Source organism: Gossypium hirsutum, chromosome A05, assembly GCF_007990345.1.
Source record: "Gossypium hirsutum isolate 1008001.06 chromosome A05, Gossypium_hirsutum_v2.1, whole genome shotgun sequence".
Lineage (NCBI taxonomy): Eukaryota > Viridiplantae > Streptophyta > Magnoliopsida > Malvales > Malvaceae > Gossypium > Gossypium hirsutum.
The window spans coordinates 21020107-21038182 of record NC_053428.1 but is presented as its reverse complement, the minus strand read 5'-3'; the positions used below and the strand labels follow the sequence as shown (position 1 = coordinate 21038182).

The 18076-nt window shown below is 30.1% G+C and overlaps 2 protein-coding genes across 3 annotated transcripts; one reads left to right on the top strand and one right to left on the bottom strand.

Moving 5' to 3' along the window:
* The first annotated feature begins 1032 nt into the window (after nt 1-1032).
* Nucleotides 1033-2077, top strand: LOC107958180 (LOB domain-containing protein 39). Its single transcript, XM_016893866.2, has 2 exons — nt 1033-1373; nt 1481-2077. The coding sequence occupies exons 1-2, from the start codon at nt 1190-1192 to the stop codon at nt 1966-1968; spliced, it is 672 nt and encodes a 223-aa protein (XP_016749355.1). The 5' UTR covers nt 1033-1189; the 3' UTR covers nt 1969-2077.
* Nucleotides 2078-7608: 5531 nt separating this feature from the next.
* Nucleotides 7609-13036, bottom strand: LOC121229469 (QWRF motif-containing protein 2). Of its 2 annotated transcripts, XR_005927226.1 has the most exons (7): nt 11289-12967; nt 10094-10213; nt 9668-9784; nt 9485-9574; nt 8996-9033; nt 8300-8407; nt 8091-8220 (listed from the first exon to the last, which is right to left on the bottom strand). XR_005927226.1 is itself a non-coding variant. In XM_041113905.1 (6 exons), exons 1-6 carry the CDS (start codon nt 12630-12632, stop codon nt 8146-8148), a joined length of 1854 nt encoding a protein of 617 aa, XP_040969839.1. In that variant the 5' UTR covers nt 12633-13036; the 3' UTR covers nt 7609-8145. The 2 variants fall into 2 exon arrangements, 1 of the variants encoding a protein (XP_040969839.1); XM_041113905.1 differs by lacking the exon at nt 8996-9033 and having other exon boundaries at nt 7609-8220; nt 11289-13036.
* Between the last annotated feature and the right edge of the window lie 5040 nt (nt 13037-18076).

The following is an 18076-nucleotide window of genomic DNA, read 5'->3' as shown; positions in this document are numbered from 1 at the left end:
ATAAATTCCTTACCCTTTCAACCAATTATTCTGTTGTTTATCTGCCATGGAATGGGCAGCTCCTTCACAATCTGCCATCGACCAGTTTCAAATCCTAGACTGACGAATAAGGTTTCATGTTCTGTAACAGATAATAAGAAGAAGATAATAATAATAATAATAATAATGACAACAATCATGTTCCAAAGATAAGGCCCATTGGTTCGTCGAGTTCATTTTGTAGATGGTGGGAGACAGATTCGAAGCTTGTTAGACCTTTGATCTGTGTATGCAACAAATAGAATTTAGACAGCTAAAGAAAATAAAAACAAAGGTTGGGTCGAATTAAGCTTAGGTAAGAACTAGGTAGGTTTGTCGACAAAAGCAAATTATATTCCTATAGCAACCAACATGTTCCATTACTGTTTCTTGACTAATGCTAAAGTGGAACCTGTGCTGATAAGGATATTGTTGTCTGGTTTTGTCCTCAACTACTCTATATGAATAATTTCAATCCCCATCTCAATTAAGATTATATTCCCCCACTAATATTATCAAAATTATCATCATTACCCATAATACAGCACCTTTCTTTTACTCTCATAAAGCTATGCCTTCTTTTTGAATTTTACTCCACATAATAGTTGAGGAGTAATTTTTTACTAGGCAAGTAAATTTTAGTGTAATAATCAAAAATTAACTTGTGAATTGAAGGGTGTAATTCAGAAGAAGAGCAAGGATCAGATTCTGCCGGCTTCTAGTTTTGATAAATCGTACTAAGAGGGAAGTACAAAAAAGACTGAAAAGATTTGGATGGACAAAACTAATCCAACGATCCACATCAATCAAAAAGTTTGGAATCCAACGGTGGTCCTAGAAACATAAAAAAGGAAGCGGAAACACGGAGCCGCTCGTGCCCAGAGTTTGGAAGATATTCATATTCCCCCCACCGTCATAAATCCAAATAAAATAACAATACCCCCTTAACCCAACCACGGTTAACTTAACTCAACCCCTAAACTATCACGTTCATTAAAATACCACCCTCCTCCTTTCTTCTTTCTCCTGTGCTTTTTTCAAGCTCACTCACTCCTTTCGCCCACTTTCTTTACCTGCTTTGCTTGAAACCCAAGTAATCACCGGTCAAATAGAAGGATCAGTTTTTTCTTTTCTTTTCAAGATCAGACGGTGGTTAGTTGAGGGGGGAAATATGAGCTGCAACGGTTGCCGAGTGCTCCGAAAAGGGTGCAGGGAGACATGTGTGTTACGGTCAAGCTTACGTTGGATCGAATCCCCCGAAGCCCAAGGCAACGCCACCTTATTTCTCGCCAAGTTTTTTGGCCGTAGTGACCTACTTTCTCTTATCTCTTCCGTACCTGAATCCCAACGCCCTGGTAATTTTTACAAGAATACTTTATTTTCTATTTACGTTATCGAATTTCTGATTTGATTTTTTTTACGTATATTTAAGATTGTTTTTGTTTTTTTGGAATTTTGTTAGCTTTGTTTCAGTCTTTATTGTTTGAGGCATGTGGTCGTACTGTGAATCCGGTGAACGGAGCGGTAGGGCTGTTATCCAGTGGGAACTGGCATATCTGTCAGGCGGCGGTGGATACGGTTCTTCGAGGCGGATCCTTACGGCCTGTTTCGGAGATTTCAGCCGGAGTTTGGAGGCCGAGTTGTGACGAGTCAACTGATCGTTTCTGTGGGGACGAGTCGTACCACTTCCCAAGCCGCTACGCCGAGTCCAATCCTTTGATGAGGATGATGATGATGGAGAATCAATCGGCTTCGGCGGCGTCGGATCTAAGCCTCTCTTTGACGACGACTAAGTCCGGTAACGGAAGACGTGCCGGAAGGCGATACGAAGAAGAAAAGAAGAGAGCAAAAACGATGTCGATGTACTCGGAGGGATCAGAGATAACTGCTTCCGAAAGCAACGAATATGAAGGAAGCCAGGAGAGAAAGATTTTGAAACTCTTCGTTTGAGTAAACGTAAGACTTGAAAAAAAAAAAAAAAGCGGTCTTTTTTGATAAGCCGGCGATCTTGTAGTGAATAATGAAGAGAAAATAATAAAGAGTTAAGACAGTTTTCCTACTTTTCCTTTTATTTATTTTATATTAGAATAACTTATTTAATTAAATTCAATATAAGAATAACTTGGTGAAATATTGTTGGAGGGACACGTAAAATTAGAAGCTGCTAAGAGTGAAAACAGAGGATAAGCTACGGAGTGAGGAGCAGTTTGCCACGTTTCCTTTTTAGGAAAATGGATTGTTTTTTCTTTCTTTCTTTTTTTTAAATTAATACTTTTTTTTATGTTGAAGTAAATATAAATTATATTTGTCAAAAACATTATTAAAAGCATTGCTTTTTGATAATTCAATTTTTTATAATAATTAATGTTTATTTAAAACTTAAATTTGAAGTTAAACAAAATTTCATTTTTATACTATTAAAATACTCATATTTTATATTATAAAATATTCATTAGTAAATAGTTATCTTTTATAATGCTAACCCCATTCCCTATTCTCATTTATCAAAAAATAATATTCTAACATTATAATATTTAATTTTAATTTTAAATATTCTTAAATATTAAATATTATAAAATTTAAAATTTAATTTTGTTAAGGTCTTGTTTGTAAATCATTGAAAAGATTAAATTAACTAAAATTTTTAACTTTTTAATTGATTTATTATTTTTTAGACGTTTTTGATAATTTAAATTAGAACAATTTGATAGAATTTTTTTTCCTATAAAAGGTGTAGAAAATAATAAGTAGATAAGACTTAATTATCACTTAATAGAAAATAATTTAATTTAATTTAATATTAAATTATCTTACAAAAATGTTATGTTTAAAATTTAATTTTTGTTTAGAATAAGGTGAAATGTTTAAAAATTAAGGAATAAATATAGTATATATATTTTTCATTGTTTAAATTTTATATTTATCAAATAATCTAATTATATTCCGTAATTAATTTTAAATATTTATTTTTTTCATAACTTAATTTTTATGTTTATCAAACATTATTTTTAAAAAGAAATTATTATTTTTCATTAATCAATGAATAAATATTTTTCATAGGTATTTTTTTTTTTGGCGAAACCGCAACCTAAATATTATTTATCTAATTATACTTATCACTGAACATTACAATTATTGTTGCAAGTTGAAGATGTTTAATCGAATAATATTAAAAAAGAATTATATATAATTTAAGAATGGTATAAAAGATTATAGAGATAAGGAAGTAATTATTATTATTTACATGAACCATAAAACCGACTGGATTCATTTGGAAGTACTTGTATAATACAAAATAGGATAGGAGATATGGACAAAGATAAGCACATAAACACTATATGAAATATGAAAACTTACATAACTTGAATTAGTAATAAGTGAACGGCGGATAATGTGTTGTTTTACATCAACTATTTACATTTTCAATTTTTATACAACATAATTTTTTTTATTTTTTATTTTTGGAAAATAACCAACTTTGTTAATAATTACCCACATTGTACGGGAATGTGATTTCTAAATTGGAGTCCGTAATCATCATGAAAAAATAAATAAGGTTTTTGATAATGAAATTAACGGGCTATAATGCAAACACTATCATTATTTTTTATGTTTGAATTTTCTTTTTCTTTTTTTTTTGGACTATAATATACCTTACATAATAATTATTTATTTTTAAAATATTTTTAATTAATAGTTATAGATAAATAAGAAATTTCATTTAATTTTACTATTTTTTAGTTACAATTATAATTACAATAAATTAATATAGTTTGAATATTACATACTCCATCTTTGCGATGAAGTATAAGATTATTCATAATAATAATATCTCATATATGATCAAACTTCAACATAAACTTCAAAGTTTCCCAAACTTCATTCCTAATAATTATTGGTTTTTTTTTACAACCAAATATATAATTAATTTTTATTGAATTTTAAGGGTGTGATTGAATTAGCATTACAAATCAACTCGGCATCACTTCAATAAAGGAAATTACTAAAACAACCTTAAATATTTTAGATAAGTTATATTATTCCGAGAGTATTTTCACATTTTCATTATTTAAAAAAAATACCAAAAATTACAAATGTTAAAGTGTGAACTCATGCCACCAACATCTATAAAATATTTTATTTACCATTTTAATTAACCAAAGCTTTATTTTAATATTTTTATGTTGGTGTTACAAGTCAACTCGACGCCAACTAGTTAAAGAAATTATAAAAATAACCTTACATATTTTAGATAAGTTATCTTATTATAATGGTACTTTTGTCCTTTATATTATTGTTAGGTCAAAGTTATATATTTTATTTTTTACTGAATATCATTTAAAAAATCATAACTGTGTTTTAAATATGTGGTTTCTATATATTTACGCGTGTGATAGAATTATTAGTAGTGTTACCAAAAAAGAAATAGACCTAAAATTTAGGGTGCGTGATAAAATATTGAATGATGATTTAGAGTATATAATGTATTCATACATCATAGTTTTACATACTTCATACAAAGATGGAGCAATGATGACGATTCATTAACGATTGTGGATTATACATATATACATACATACATATACATACATATATGTTGTCTCCTAACCTGGCTTTCACTTGTAGGAATAACATGGGAAGTATATAAAATCTATATACTGTGTATTTATTTAAGCAATATAATCTTTAACCACTATTGGGAAGATATACAAAGTTGCAAGCAAAAGCTGGGTTGAATTGAAACTCACATGAAGATGAAGTCACCTTTTTCTTAACTTTCCCACCACTCTTTTCTCTCTCTCTCTCTCTTCTAACCTATTAAAAACACACACATATAACATTTATTATAGGCTTAATACCACTTTTGGCTCTTATAATATACCTAACTATCACTTTAGTACATTTTTTTTATCAAATTGGCCCTTATACTTTCATTTTGTATTCCATGTTATCCGATTTATTTTTTTTTGTTTTAAAAAAGTTAATCAACCAATAACACGTTGCCACATATAAAGGAAAGTTAAAAATATAATAGACATTATTAAAATTAAAAAAAATCATTAAAAATCCTTAAAGCTTAGAAATCTATAAAAAGAAACTAAATTAAATCATAATATATTTCTCAAAACTACAAAAAGAAATTTTAAAAATTTATAATTATGCAAAACTTAAAAAATTAAAAATTTCATAAAATTTTAAAAATTGATTTGTTTGAAATTTTAAGATTTTTTAATAGAAAATTTAAGACTTCCATGTTCTTTTTTTAAAAATTTCAAGAAATTTTGAGTTTTTTTCATGTCCTAGTGTTTGATTGGATGAGGTGTTCTTTTTAATGGAAAATATAAATAGGGTACCGAGTTACATAGAATGAAAATACAAGGGTCAAATTGATAAAAAAAGATAGTACATGTATTAAAGTGATCATTCGGCTAGAGTATGGTGCTCAAAAGAGGCATTAAGCTTATATTATATTATCTCACACGTCCATGACGTGAATGAAAAAAAGTTTATATTCATATAAAAATTAAATGAAGTTTTAATTGAAGTAATGAAGTTGAAGGCTTAAATATTAGATAAATTATTTGATACAGAAGCGGTGGAGTTATTTAGCTCTACAAGCAAGGTTGATAGATCGTCAAGTGTCCTTAACCTCATTTATAGAGTAAAAAATTGTATCATATAATATTCCTTAAATATTTTGGTGTTAGGTTCAAATCTTATTATATATAGGTTTAATTAATTTTATATAAAATTATATAATAAAAAAAACCGTGGTAACAATATACTTAAAAAGTAATTTTCTTTCTAGTAATTAAACAATTAAATTGGAACTTGATTGATGTGTGATACTAATTTTCGCAATATAGTATTATATATTAGAATATTATATTTATATATTTTAAATTTATCTGTATTCAGGAAGAGTTGATTATTTTAATTTATTAATTTTAAAGTAAAAATCATAAAAAAAGGAGAAGAATAAATCTAATTTTATTTTTAGTTTTAGTGTTGGAGGCAACGGAAAAAGAGTTTGATAGGAAGAGAGAAAAGAAATAAAAGAAAAGGAAACAAAAAATGGTGGGAAGGAAGAAGAAGGGAAAAAAGTGGGTCCAGAGGTTTTTTTTAAATATTTTAACTTGATAAATGAATAAAAAAGAGAAAAAAAAATGGTGCGGTGCACGTCAGGTTGAGCGAGCCCTAGTCCTCCTCCATTGGAAGTGGGTTCCACGGCATAACCCATCTTTTCTTTCTTTTTCTAACAAAGACAAAAGCTTATTGATAGAAAAAGGGACTACAATTAGCTCCAAAGCAATGCTTTTTTGGTTCCATTCAATCGTTTCGCCGCGTCCATTGCATATGCTGTGGATCACACGTTTGGTTTTTTTTTTCTCCCCCCTTTTTTCTTTCATTGGATAACTCAACTCATTTACACCTCAATCAAAAGGGCTATTATGCATTTCCTTCTCTTCTGTAAAACTAAAAATATTCTAGGATGAGATAAAAATATGCTTAAGTCAGTGTCATCCCTGTTTTTGTTTTATATATTCACCATAATTTATTTAAGCCCATGATATTTAAATAAAAATTTTCCAATAATATTCACTTCATAATTTAAATTTAATCCAAATATTAAAAAAAATGTTTTCTTCCAACTACTTTGATGAAAAAAAAAGTTTTGTTGATGTAAACTTTTGCAAATGTTACCGTTCACATTAACTATAGGTTTTAATTGAAAATATATTTTATCTTAAAAAAAAGAGAGTAGTTTTTGTACTCTTCTTTCATAAAAATAAAATCCAATTTTATACATGCATTGTTTATTTTGAATTTCAGGTTTAAAATTAAAAATTATTTTCTTCAAAATACATATTTTTTTAAAATTTCATGATGAATTTTAGATATATTCATGGATCAAGTAAGGTCAATTTGATGTATGATATTTGTATACCTCATGTATGCCTAAGCCTAGTGCAATCCAAAATATAGGCTTAAAATTTTGTTAAGCTTATTCCGATTAATAAATAACCAATTAAAATTCATTTTTAGATATTTCCATATTATTTTTAATTTAATATATAACGCGTTTTTGATAAATCATTAAAAAAAAATTATCCTTTAATATTTTCAATGTGTTTGATAATCATTTTACAATAAATTGTCCTTTTTAAATGAGATATTTAAATTACCATATTTAATTTTTATCCAAACAAAATAATATAAAAAATTTTGAAATGACAAAAATGAAAACCACATCAATGTTATAATATACATTTATTAGTAAAATAAATAATAATACATCGTTAAAAATTTATAAAAATAAATCCATTAAGAGTTTATTTTAAATGAGGTGCAACTGTCTAATTTATATTTATAGACAATAATACACTAGCGTAGTTCATAAAGTTTTAATTCCATTAAGTAGTTCTTAATTCATACTTATAAACTCCAATTAGGCAAATTCTAAGAAAAATATTAAATAATTCAAAAAATACTTTATTAAAAAAACATCCTTTTTTTCACTTAAAGCTTGGATTTATAAGTTGTTTTCATTCAAACCAAATTGATTAGATGAAAGCAAACGACGACAAATACTAAGAACCTTTAACTAAAATTGGAAGCATCATTTATACAAAAAAAAAATACATACTTTCCTTCGGCCTAAGGGAGAGGGAAAAAAAGGGCCGCTGTAAAACTATTTCACATTGAAAATAACTCTCCCAGCCCACACAACATCAAAATACACGTATCGCTAAAATTTCATATATCATAACAGAAGACCAAATTATCTCTCTCAAGCTTGAAAAATTGGATTTGGTCATCGGAAACTTATTTACCTTTGGCACCATAAATTCGGGACCTGAATATACAAAAAGCCTCGGAACTAAAATTATATAATCATCCAAACCTTTATTCTTTAACTGCAATCAATTATATCTTCAAACATATGCTTCCACACAATTTAAGCTCAATCGAGGGTTTGATTGGGTAAAAATAGATGTTTTGAGGCACAAACTGGTTGCAATAAAACCACAAGGGTTTAGATGATTATTTAATTTGGATGAAATTGAAATGGTGGTTGATGTCATGTTAGTTATTAGAGGAAAGCAGTGAAAATCACCATGAGCTTTACAATTTCGTTGTTATGCTGGATGGTAATTGATTTAGTTGTAATATGTGTGTTCTCAGGCTACATTCTTTCACCTGCTCATTAGAACAGTTAGGTTAAAAAATGCATTTATAACAGCAATCCCTCTAATAAAAATATAAATAAGATATTTACCTGCATAGCTGCAATTGTTGATACAAGTTCTTGGCAGTGGTCAAGTAAAGCAATCTCATTTGAACTTATATGTCGAAGTTCTCCCATCAAAGAGTTGACGTCTGCAATCTATCAACCGAAAAAATAAATTTAAAAAAAAACGAAAAGAAAAGATAAAAGCATGAAATGACAAACGAAATTTGATAAAAATAAAGGGGAAAATGGATAAAAACCAAAATTGTCATTAAAGGAAGTGAGCTAATTTAATATGTCAGTAGTAAGAGTTCCTATGTCAGTGGTAAGTTCCATTGTCATCCTCAACCCAAAGCAAGATGCATAATTTGATGCGTCGTTTTTTAATACTTACAGAATTTATTGAAAAAACAAGCTGCTGAAACTAGCATCAAATCAATCTGTTCAGTGGCTGTAGTTACAGTCTTAACTAATGACCATCCAATTGACTCGAAAGATCAAGCGAGTTCTAAGGCTTATGCTTTTATGCTTATAACACGAACAATATTTCACATTGTGGCACTCTATTAACTTCTTAAGACTGGTTACATGCATTTCTAACAATACAAATCAGTTTCTGGTTCCTTTAGTCAGGCAAGAAAATATTCTGAGTAAAAACAGGACAACAGGAGAAGCAAAGAACAAGTAAAAACTGACAGGTAATCTGATAATGTTAGCTGTAGTATGAATGCTTATTTAAACTACCTTGGGGTTGATGAAAACAGCACCACCCATGGTATAACCTAATCATTCAAAAAGATTAGGAAGCAAACTAAGGCCAGAAGACTTAAACCTATACCTTTATACAAACGCAGACTCATGAGATCATCATAATTCTTTCTGTCATAGCTAAGCTTTAAAACTATATTTGATCATTAAATGTAAGAAAATCTCTATCCATTTTAAATACAGGGCATAATACCCAAAAAAAAAAACAAATTAGTAGATGAAAGAACTAAGAAGTACTCAACCTTCATGTTTCTGTCAAAGAAATAAGACCAGTAGCAATATTTTACTATTATTTTAATTTTTGTTGGTTGCAGCTTGTCGAAAACTAGTTCTTACGAAAAGAAGATGTTTGCACTTTGTGCTTAAAATATGGACAATGGAAACTTAAAATTTGCAAATAACAATTACATGGGAAGGGAGAGACGAAACAGAGGCTATGGATGAAAGAAACAAGGAAAAACTTACCTTAGAAAACAATGAGCAGATGTAGGATGAAATTGCCTGCATTACGTCCACAGCTGAACATATAGCATCCTTCAATTTTGGGACATCGGCCTGTGCAAATGAAGAGAAAACCAAAATGTTTCCTTTTAAGACCAAAACATGCTAACTCACAAGCTACCACAGAATACCAAGGAAGAAAATTACCCTTGCCCCAGCAACAACTGGAAGGCGGAGTGTGCTTGCCATCAAAGCTTCGGTAGCTGCAGACAATGAACTGCAATAATCATGGTCTACAACGTCCCATTCATCCAAAAGCATCATCTGCACTCATCAATAAAACAAAAAGCAGTCAAAATGTGAAAGAGTATAGGATTGCATGAATTGAATTTCTTCAGATAAGGAGCAACTTGAAAGTAAATTCATTCAACTTTCAATTTCAAGGAAAATTGATGAGAAGAGAGAAAAAGGGATGGGGGAGGAGAGATAGAGCGGGACAGAGAGATATACAGTTTGAAATGTAATGGAAGAGGTAGACAATGAGAAATTAGCGGAAATCAAGTTTAGATCAGCAAAATGAAGTAAGAATCAAGTCAACAAGATAAAATTCCACAATGGAGAGATGGTTCTTACTTGCCCCTTTAGGATGGAAATCAGCTTCAACTTTTGCTTCAGCAGCTGTAACTCAGTTCTTTTGGCTCTAACAGATTCTCGAAGTTTTGAGGTAGTTATCCATGCACCACAGAGACTTTTCTGTTTCAATGGAACATGACAACAAAAAGGATTTTTTTTCATCAGATATTAATAATTTAAGTAGCCTCAGAAACAATAGGACAGTTAAATGAAGGCCCTTAGAGACACATTGCAAAACGATAACTGAAACTAATGTTAATCACATCAACTGTTAAAAAATGAAAACTCTGAATGGAACTCTTATTTCCCCTGCTTCTTCCTTCTCAGGATGAATCATTCAATCACCGTGTTTCTATAGCAAATATAATCTGCAAACTCTGCTTGCTTCTGTTTGATCAAATTGTTCCAAATACTATAGATGCCCTCTTTGACTCATTCCTTAAACCAAAAAAGTCAGAAACTAATAAGCCAGCTTCTTCCTATCAAACATTCAACTTTCTAAATTTATTCTTGATTTGAAATTAAAGTATACGGAACTCAGTGTCTCTTAGGTTCCCTTGATATGCAAAGCAGGCATGCAGTCTCATTTCACACCATTCTAGTATCGTCTATAAAATATTTGTATAAGGATATCCATTTACACAGCCGAAGTAAGAATTTCTAATGGAAAAGCTGTTTACAAAGGGGAAGAAGAACTTGTTGGAAGAATTCAAAACGCCAACCCCACATGTTAATAATCCAATCCTTCAGCGAAACTTCAGCTTCTCTCCCTTAACGTGATCAATTTTAAGCTACAAAACAACTCTCACAGACTGCTTGCAGGCAATAAGGAAACTGCTTCTATACCATAAAAGCAATTTTGTTTGCCAGCATCTTCCCGAGTATCTGGTCAAAAGTTCTGAATAATCCAGGCAATAGAAGCAAGACAAGTTCCATGCAGCCAAGATACATTTGCAGGAATTAAATATATCTTGTAGTCATGATCTGTGTAACTCGCCATCCAAATTACAAAGTAAACTTAGCCATAATACTTTACTGTTGATGGCATGCAACATTGCTGTGAGTTTTACCTCTAAATAAAATATTAACGGAAAACTCAAGCACACCAACACTAGAAAGCGTAATAGATAAATCATGAAAATAGAATGGTGAACGCAACATGAGAACAATTCAGAGGTAATTCTTAAAGCCATACCTCTGCATTAGACTTCTGGGAAGACATAGCAGCATCTGCTCTAGCATTAACAAAACGCCATTGCAACAGCCTATTATGAAGTAGCCTCAAAAAATGAGCATCCCAAGCCTTATTCTCCCCAATCTTACCCATCTTAAGAACATCACCATTAAAGCTCAAAATTGATGGAGTATTTACCAAATTATTAGCCAATCCACTCCTCACTCTAGAGGGACTCATTCCCCTCAAAGGAGACGAAGTAGTGGAGGCCCCAAGCTTACTTGGTGATGCAGGCCGAATTGATCCACGAACTGGCGATAACTGTCCCCTGCTATTCACTACACCTTTCGGAGACGATGAAGGACTATCAATGCCGAACTTGTCCGGTGCAATTATCTTAGAGGGAGCCATATTTTTCTTAGAAACCGGCGAAAGAGGATCGGACCTGCGTAACCGACTATTAGCCTCTTGCCAAAACCGGGCTGGGACAATTATCCCCCGAGGCCCACGCTTAACGTCTCCGTTACCATTACAAGAACCTTCTGGAGCTCCTGAAGTACTCCCAGAGGAAACACTTTCAGTATCCGAAGCCGAGGGATCGCATTGAGCCTCAGATCCAAGGGCAGTAACGGCCGTTGAATCCCTATTATCAATCATGGAATTTTGTAGTGCCCTAACTACATTTCCGTTAACAGATCCGTTTAGCCTCTTCCTCTCGTCGGTGCAATCCACCTTTTGACTCATCGAATTTGGTTTCCTGAAGCTCGCCGGCAACCGCTCTGTGTTTGAATTCTCCGTTTGATCTGTTCCTCTACCCGGTGTCGTTGTGATCGCCGTTGGTTTTCGCTTCTCCGGCGTGCCTTTCCTTGCCGCGCTTGGAGATAGAGCCGGTTTAGCTTTATTAAATTGATAGGGAAACGAATCTCCCTGAAACGAGACAGATAAGCTTCTCGTCGAAGTGAAGAGCAACTTCTGAGCAGCGGATAATTCGCCATTATTGTTACCGTCACTACTTCTCAAATTCATAGAATTGTTAGGCCGCGGCGTCACCGCCTGTCTCCGCTCCACGGATTGCGACCGCTTGATAGCTGATGGAGTCGTTGACGTCGAAACAAACGGTGATGGACACCGTTTGCTAGCAGCCGCGAAAGAAGACGAGGATGATATAGAAGAATTTGAGGAGGATGACGGTGTGGACAAATAACGAGAAGTGACTTCACGGAACTTTTGACGGCGGGGAGCGATGGCATTGTCGGGGTCGGAAGGCAATAAAGGAGGCCGTGAGGGGATTTGGTGTTGGCCGTGTGGCTGTGTTACTCCTCCGCGATGTTTGGGGTTGACCGCTGCGGACACTGTCGCTACCATTGGTGTGCACTCACAAAATTGAATCCTCACAATCTCACAGATTATTAACCTCACTCTTCTCCAAAACCCTATAAACCCTCCTGAAAATCTAACATCAAAGGAGAAAAAAAAAAAGAAAGAAAGAAAAATCAGAGTTTAGAGTTAATTAAATATAAATCCTAGCTTAACAGAATTTTCCTTGTTTTAAGCCTGTAAATGACCGTTGGCGACGAACGAGAGCTTGAGAGGAAAAGCGAGAATGAAAGAAGGGAATGAGCACAGTTTAGGCTAAATTTGATTGCATAACGTTAAGTCGTACTCGGGTTTGCTTTTTTTTTTTCTTCTTCTTCTTCTTAAATCTCTTTTTCAAAATTGAAGGGAGAGGATTGGACTCGCGAAGCCGGGTGGGAGGATTGAGACGCGCGAGGATGAGGGGGCAACGTGTATGGATGAGGGTAATATTGGAAAATAATGTACACGTGGAGGCGAGTAGTAGTAGGGATATTTTTAGCTGAAAAGGAGAGGAATAAGAGGATGTTGAGGAGAGGAGGGTGAAATATTCAGAGAGACGTTACGCTAATGCTAACGACGCTCGAATTTAAATTCTTTTAAGAGAACGTTGAATTATTGTTATTATTATTATTACATGGCTGTTTTAAAGATTTTGGTAACACTCCCCAAACCCTTCAACCTTTCAACTAGTGATAAAGGACGTTTGTTAATATTTTATGAAATATATCGAATTATAAAATTATTATTGAATATATTGTATTATTCAATTTGATTCATTTGGGTTTTTATTTTTGTCAATGGTATGTACATATTGCTAAATTGTTATCATTATAAAATTTATTTTCAGACTAGTTCAATTCTTTTTAACATTAATCTAAATATTCATTAAAAAATATTAATTAAAATGTATTGATACAAAAGTTCATCAAACTATTTCATTTGATTATAAACTTTTTATTTTTACAAAAAGTAAATCTTACATTTAATATAATATTATTATAATTAATATATTAATTACTCCTACTGTACATAAATAAGAAAAACTATTGTTCTTGTAAGAATACAAGGCTGTTGTGCCTTATGTCTTGGAACCGTTTATTTTGTAAAAGTTGAAAATTAATTAGATTTTTTTGAGTTTAGGGATAAAATTTATAATTTATAAGTAAAGTGAATTTGTCATAAAATAAAAATTATCCTTAAAATTTTATATTTTTCGATAAAAACGGGAGAGGTAACCCTAAACAATTAACTAACAACTAATCTAGAAAAGACAACATCAGTCGCATATGTCGTTAACAAGTTAAGACATCCTGCGATGGTTCATTGTAAACATTCAAGATCCTATCAAGCAATACACCCTTTTAGCAAGTTAATAGACAACAAAAAAATTTCCCCTTAGGAATATATCGTAAGTGCCAATACCAATCTTAATACCAATGCGACTCTTAATACTATTTGGAGTGTAAATAATATTTACTCAATATAATCTTCGCAAACCAGCTTAGTAATGTTATACAGAAATATCGTTGATAGTTGTATGATTTGCTAATTATTTGTGATATTTCATGCCTTATTTATGTTCTTCATTATATCAATTATACTTATATTCTATTTATTATTGATGTAGGGAATAATTAGAGAAAAAAAAATTTAATTTTTTTGTTAAAGTTTTTATGGTTTGGACTTTCAATACAATGTAGTTTTAAAATTTTGGCCATAACTTGAGCCAATACCTCCATTTTGGGCCTATAGTATATCGGTTCCAAGGGAATTAAAAATCTATCTAAAGTAATTTCATACTTAAGTCTAAAAATGTCAAGAAGGCATCCAAAACGGCTTGGAAGTTCAACACGAAAATAATCAAGAAACCTAGAACAATTCTACTTTATTTAATTAAAGACACTTTTGTATTTTCTCAATTATATTATTTTAGCCACATTATTAGGTTACGATTTGAGGAGATTGAGACCCAACCTTTCTTAGTTTTATTTTATTTTTATTTTATCTTATAGGTTTTCAAACCATTTTTTTCTAGTTGAAGCAATATTTGAAATTTAATTCTACGAGTTTATGATATCGAATTACTCTTAATTTTTATTTGTTCTTTAGTATTTGCATGTCTTCCGGTTGAATTACAATTATTCAAGTTTGTTAAGTATTCAGTCCATATTTGATAGTTTAGAATAATTGTTTCGTCAATTAGATAATTAGTCGATCGATTGATTTCTAATATTTGTGATGATTGCATGATTATTTGTGTAGTGTGAGCATACGGTCTAAATAAATCTTGATTGTGTGTTTGTTGGGTAGAATTGAATCTCTTTCATTCTCAAGGCTATTAATAAATTAAAAATTTAAGTGATCATTATGGGGTTATTTGTCAATAAAGGAAGTAATTAATGATAGTTGTTTTTATTATCGAGAAGGTAAGACGAGATTAAGTTACTAGGCGATCGCTGGTAACTATAATCAATTTATCAAATAACATTGAAATTCATCTTTATATCAATGAGCAAACCCTTGAATCAAACAGATAATTTACTTTTACTAGAGTTCCATATCCTTGACTTTCGAGAAAGGATTGTATGAAATAGTGATATTATCTCTTTTCAATAGTTTTTTGTCACATCAGTAATTTCATCCTGAATTTCAAGATTTTAATTTGAATTTAATTTTTTTTTGGATGAAGATATTGAAATTCATCATGAAAATGCTGATGTAATATAAAACTATTAAAAAAGGGATATAAATGGCATAACGTCACTGTTTCAATTGAAGAAATAAGATTATTTCTCTTTATTTTCCCCAAAATTTTAATTATTGCTTTTTCCAAATCTTAATTTTAATTTTAAAGTTTTTATTAAAATTCCTTTCTTTTATGTTATTTGTTTTAGTTGAAGGAATAAGATTATTAAAATTGCAATTAACATTTTTTTGTTTATATATCACCAAAAAAAAAAACCTTGAGGAACCAAATTCCCCCAATCACATTACCCTTCAAAATCACACATTCACTTTACCTTTGAACATCATGACTTGAACCAAACGTCCTTAAAGATTTGCCAAAAAAATAAATAAACTTTAAGTGATTTGTTTACCAAATAAATTTTAAATAAAAACTTTTTTTATTAATTTTTTATTTTTTATTTATTAAACAAACCTTAATATATTTTTTTGTATTTTATAAAAAAATATTTTCAAATATTTATTTTCATAATTAGAAATAAGTTAAATTCATAAAATATTACATAAAATAATAAATTAACTTGTACTTTTTATTTAACAAAAGAAATACTAGAAAATAATATATATAAAAGAAAAATATAAATTTATTTTTATAAATATTTATTATATTAATGGCAACTATTAAAATAAAATACTAATATTATTGCGTTAAGTATTAACATAAAAATAAGATTTAATAGTAAAATTTATTCAAAAATGAAACTTTAGTGGTAAATTTAATAAAAAAAAAGTAAAGTGATGGAATTTGTATAAAATTAAAGTGTAGTTTTAAATTTACCTTTAATTAGTATGTTCTACTCACACTTTGTGTTAAGTTGATTATTTGTTTATGTTAAATTATAGAGTAAAAATTTAAAAATTAAATATATTGTAAGCAAAGTTTTTTGAAACAAAACGGTATTCAAACTTGTTAGATCATTGGTTTGTAATAATTAAAAACATAAAAATAAAATTATTAAAAAAATAGTTCAGATAGTTTTTTAGCATAGTTCTACCAGCTCGTACCGGTTCGCAGATCAATCAATATGATGTCTCTCTCTGATCTAGTACCTCAGTTGGTTCAACTGATTCAAATAATCATGACTTTAAGTCTTTATATTTCGTACATTTAGAATTTTGTCTTCCAACTTTTATTTTCAAGTCAGCTTTATGGATTTAAAAATTTATTTTTAAATTATATATAACCACTTGAAAAATTAATTATATGAACTATTTGAATTAATAAATAAAATTATAAAAATATAAAGATAAAATTATGTTAAAAATTAAAATATAAATTTTAAAATTTAAATTTAGAGATATAAAAATTGAAAATTAACTATTTTTCATAAAAAAAAAAAGAAAAGAAAAAGTGGCTAGTGGGTGCATGTGTCGTAAGGAGGAAAGCGTACATTCCTTTAGTATATAGGTATAGATTAAAAAATGTAATGGGAAAGAGTAATCAAAGTAGTCACAATTTCATCGTAATTTTTTACTATAAAATATTTTTCGAGACAAACAACTACATTAATGAATAGGAAGGAAGGAATTGCATAAAAGGATGGAGCTGAGCCAATATAACTAAACCTCATAAAAATATAATAACTCAATATGTAAATATTCCTATATAAAAAATTCCAGGAAACAATGGAAGCTGTTGAAAATTTTGAAGCCTCGTGTTTATACTAAAGTTAACTAAATGTATTTTGATTTCACAAACAATAATTAAAGAATATATTTATAATATAAAATTTAAATAAGTGTATTTTTAATATTTTATATAAAAATATAAACTCTCATTTATGTGTATTTTTAAATAACTTATACAAAAGCACAATAACACTATTGTAATAATATAATTTATTTTTATATAAATAGTGATTTTTAGTTATTTCTCAATTGAGTTGATATTCAGTTAATGAGTAATGCCACCTTGATAAGACTTAATAATATAGATATAGATTTTACTATATTTATTAAAAGTTTATATAAAAATCAAACTAAGTTTTGGTTGAAATAGTGAGATTGAAGGTTTAAAAACTACGCTGTCTTTAGTTCAAATTTTATTATATGTTTTTTATAGATTTTACGTAGAAATATAAAAACAAACACTTTCATAATAATATAACTTATGTTATAGAAAGTCTTTTTTTTTTTCATTTTTCAATCGGTTTTGTAACACCCTTAATTTGTATTCATCTCCAGAACAGGGTTACGGAGTATTACCGGAGTTTACAGATCAAATAAACAAACATTTTAAATCATATAACATTCATATAAAAAACTAATCAAAATCAAACATATTGCCCTTTATGCGAGCCATCGAGGCCCAAAATACGCATTAAAAACAAGTCGGGACTAAATCAAGTACTCAAATAATTTTCATAAGACATTAAAAATTTTCAAAGTTGCAGGGGTCACACGGCCGTGTCATTCACACGGTCAGGAGACACGCCTGTGTCTCAGGCTATGCCGGCATTCGAAATAGGGACACACGGCCGTGTCCCAGCCCATGTTCATGCCCATGTAACTCTCTAACTTGGGTCACACAGCCAAGCCACACGCCCGTGTAGATGAAAATAGACCATTTTTCCAAGCCATATTTCTTACCCAATTTGACACAACTTAACTCAACATTTTTGCACATCAAATGATAACTTAAAAACATGTCAACCAAGTATTAAAACTTACTTAAATGACCAAAAACATATATGCATATTCAAACCACA

Bases quoted from the DNA above. Each gene is read 5' to 3' on its own strand.
- LOC107958180 (XM_016893866.2), top strand. From the start codon at position 1,190: ATGAGCTGCAACGGTTGCCGAGTGCTCCGAAAAGGGTGCAGGGAGACA. The intron at 1,374-1,480 runs GTAATTTTTACA...GAATTTTGTTAG, and splicing joins ACCTGAATCCCAACGCCCTG to CTTTGTTTCAGTCTTTATTG.
- LOC121229469 (XM_041113905.1), bottom strand. From the start codon at position 12,632: ATGGTAGCGACAGTGTCCGCAGCGGTCAACCCCAAACATCGCGGAGGA. The intron at 10,214-11,288 runs GTATGGCTTTAA...CCATTGAAACAG, and splicing joins CCCAGAAGTCTAATGCAGAG to AAAAGTCTCTGTGGTGCATG. The intron at 8,221-8,299 runs GTAAATATCTTA...TCTAATGAGCAG, and splicing joins CAACAATTGCAGCTATGCAG to GTGAAAGAATGTAGCCTGAG.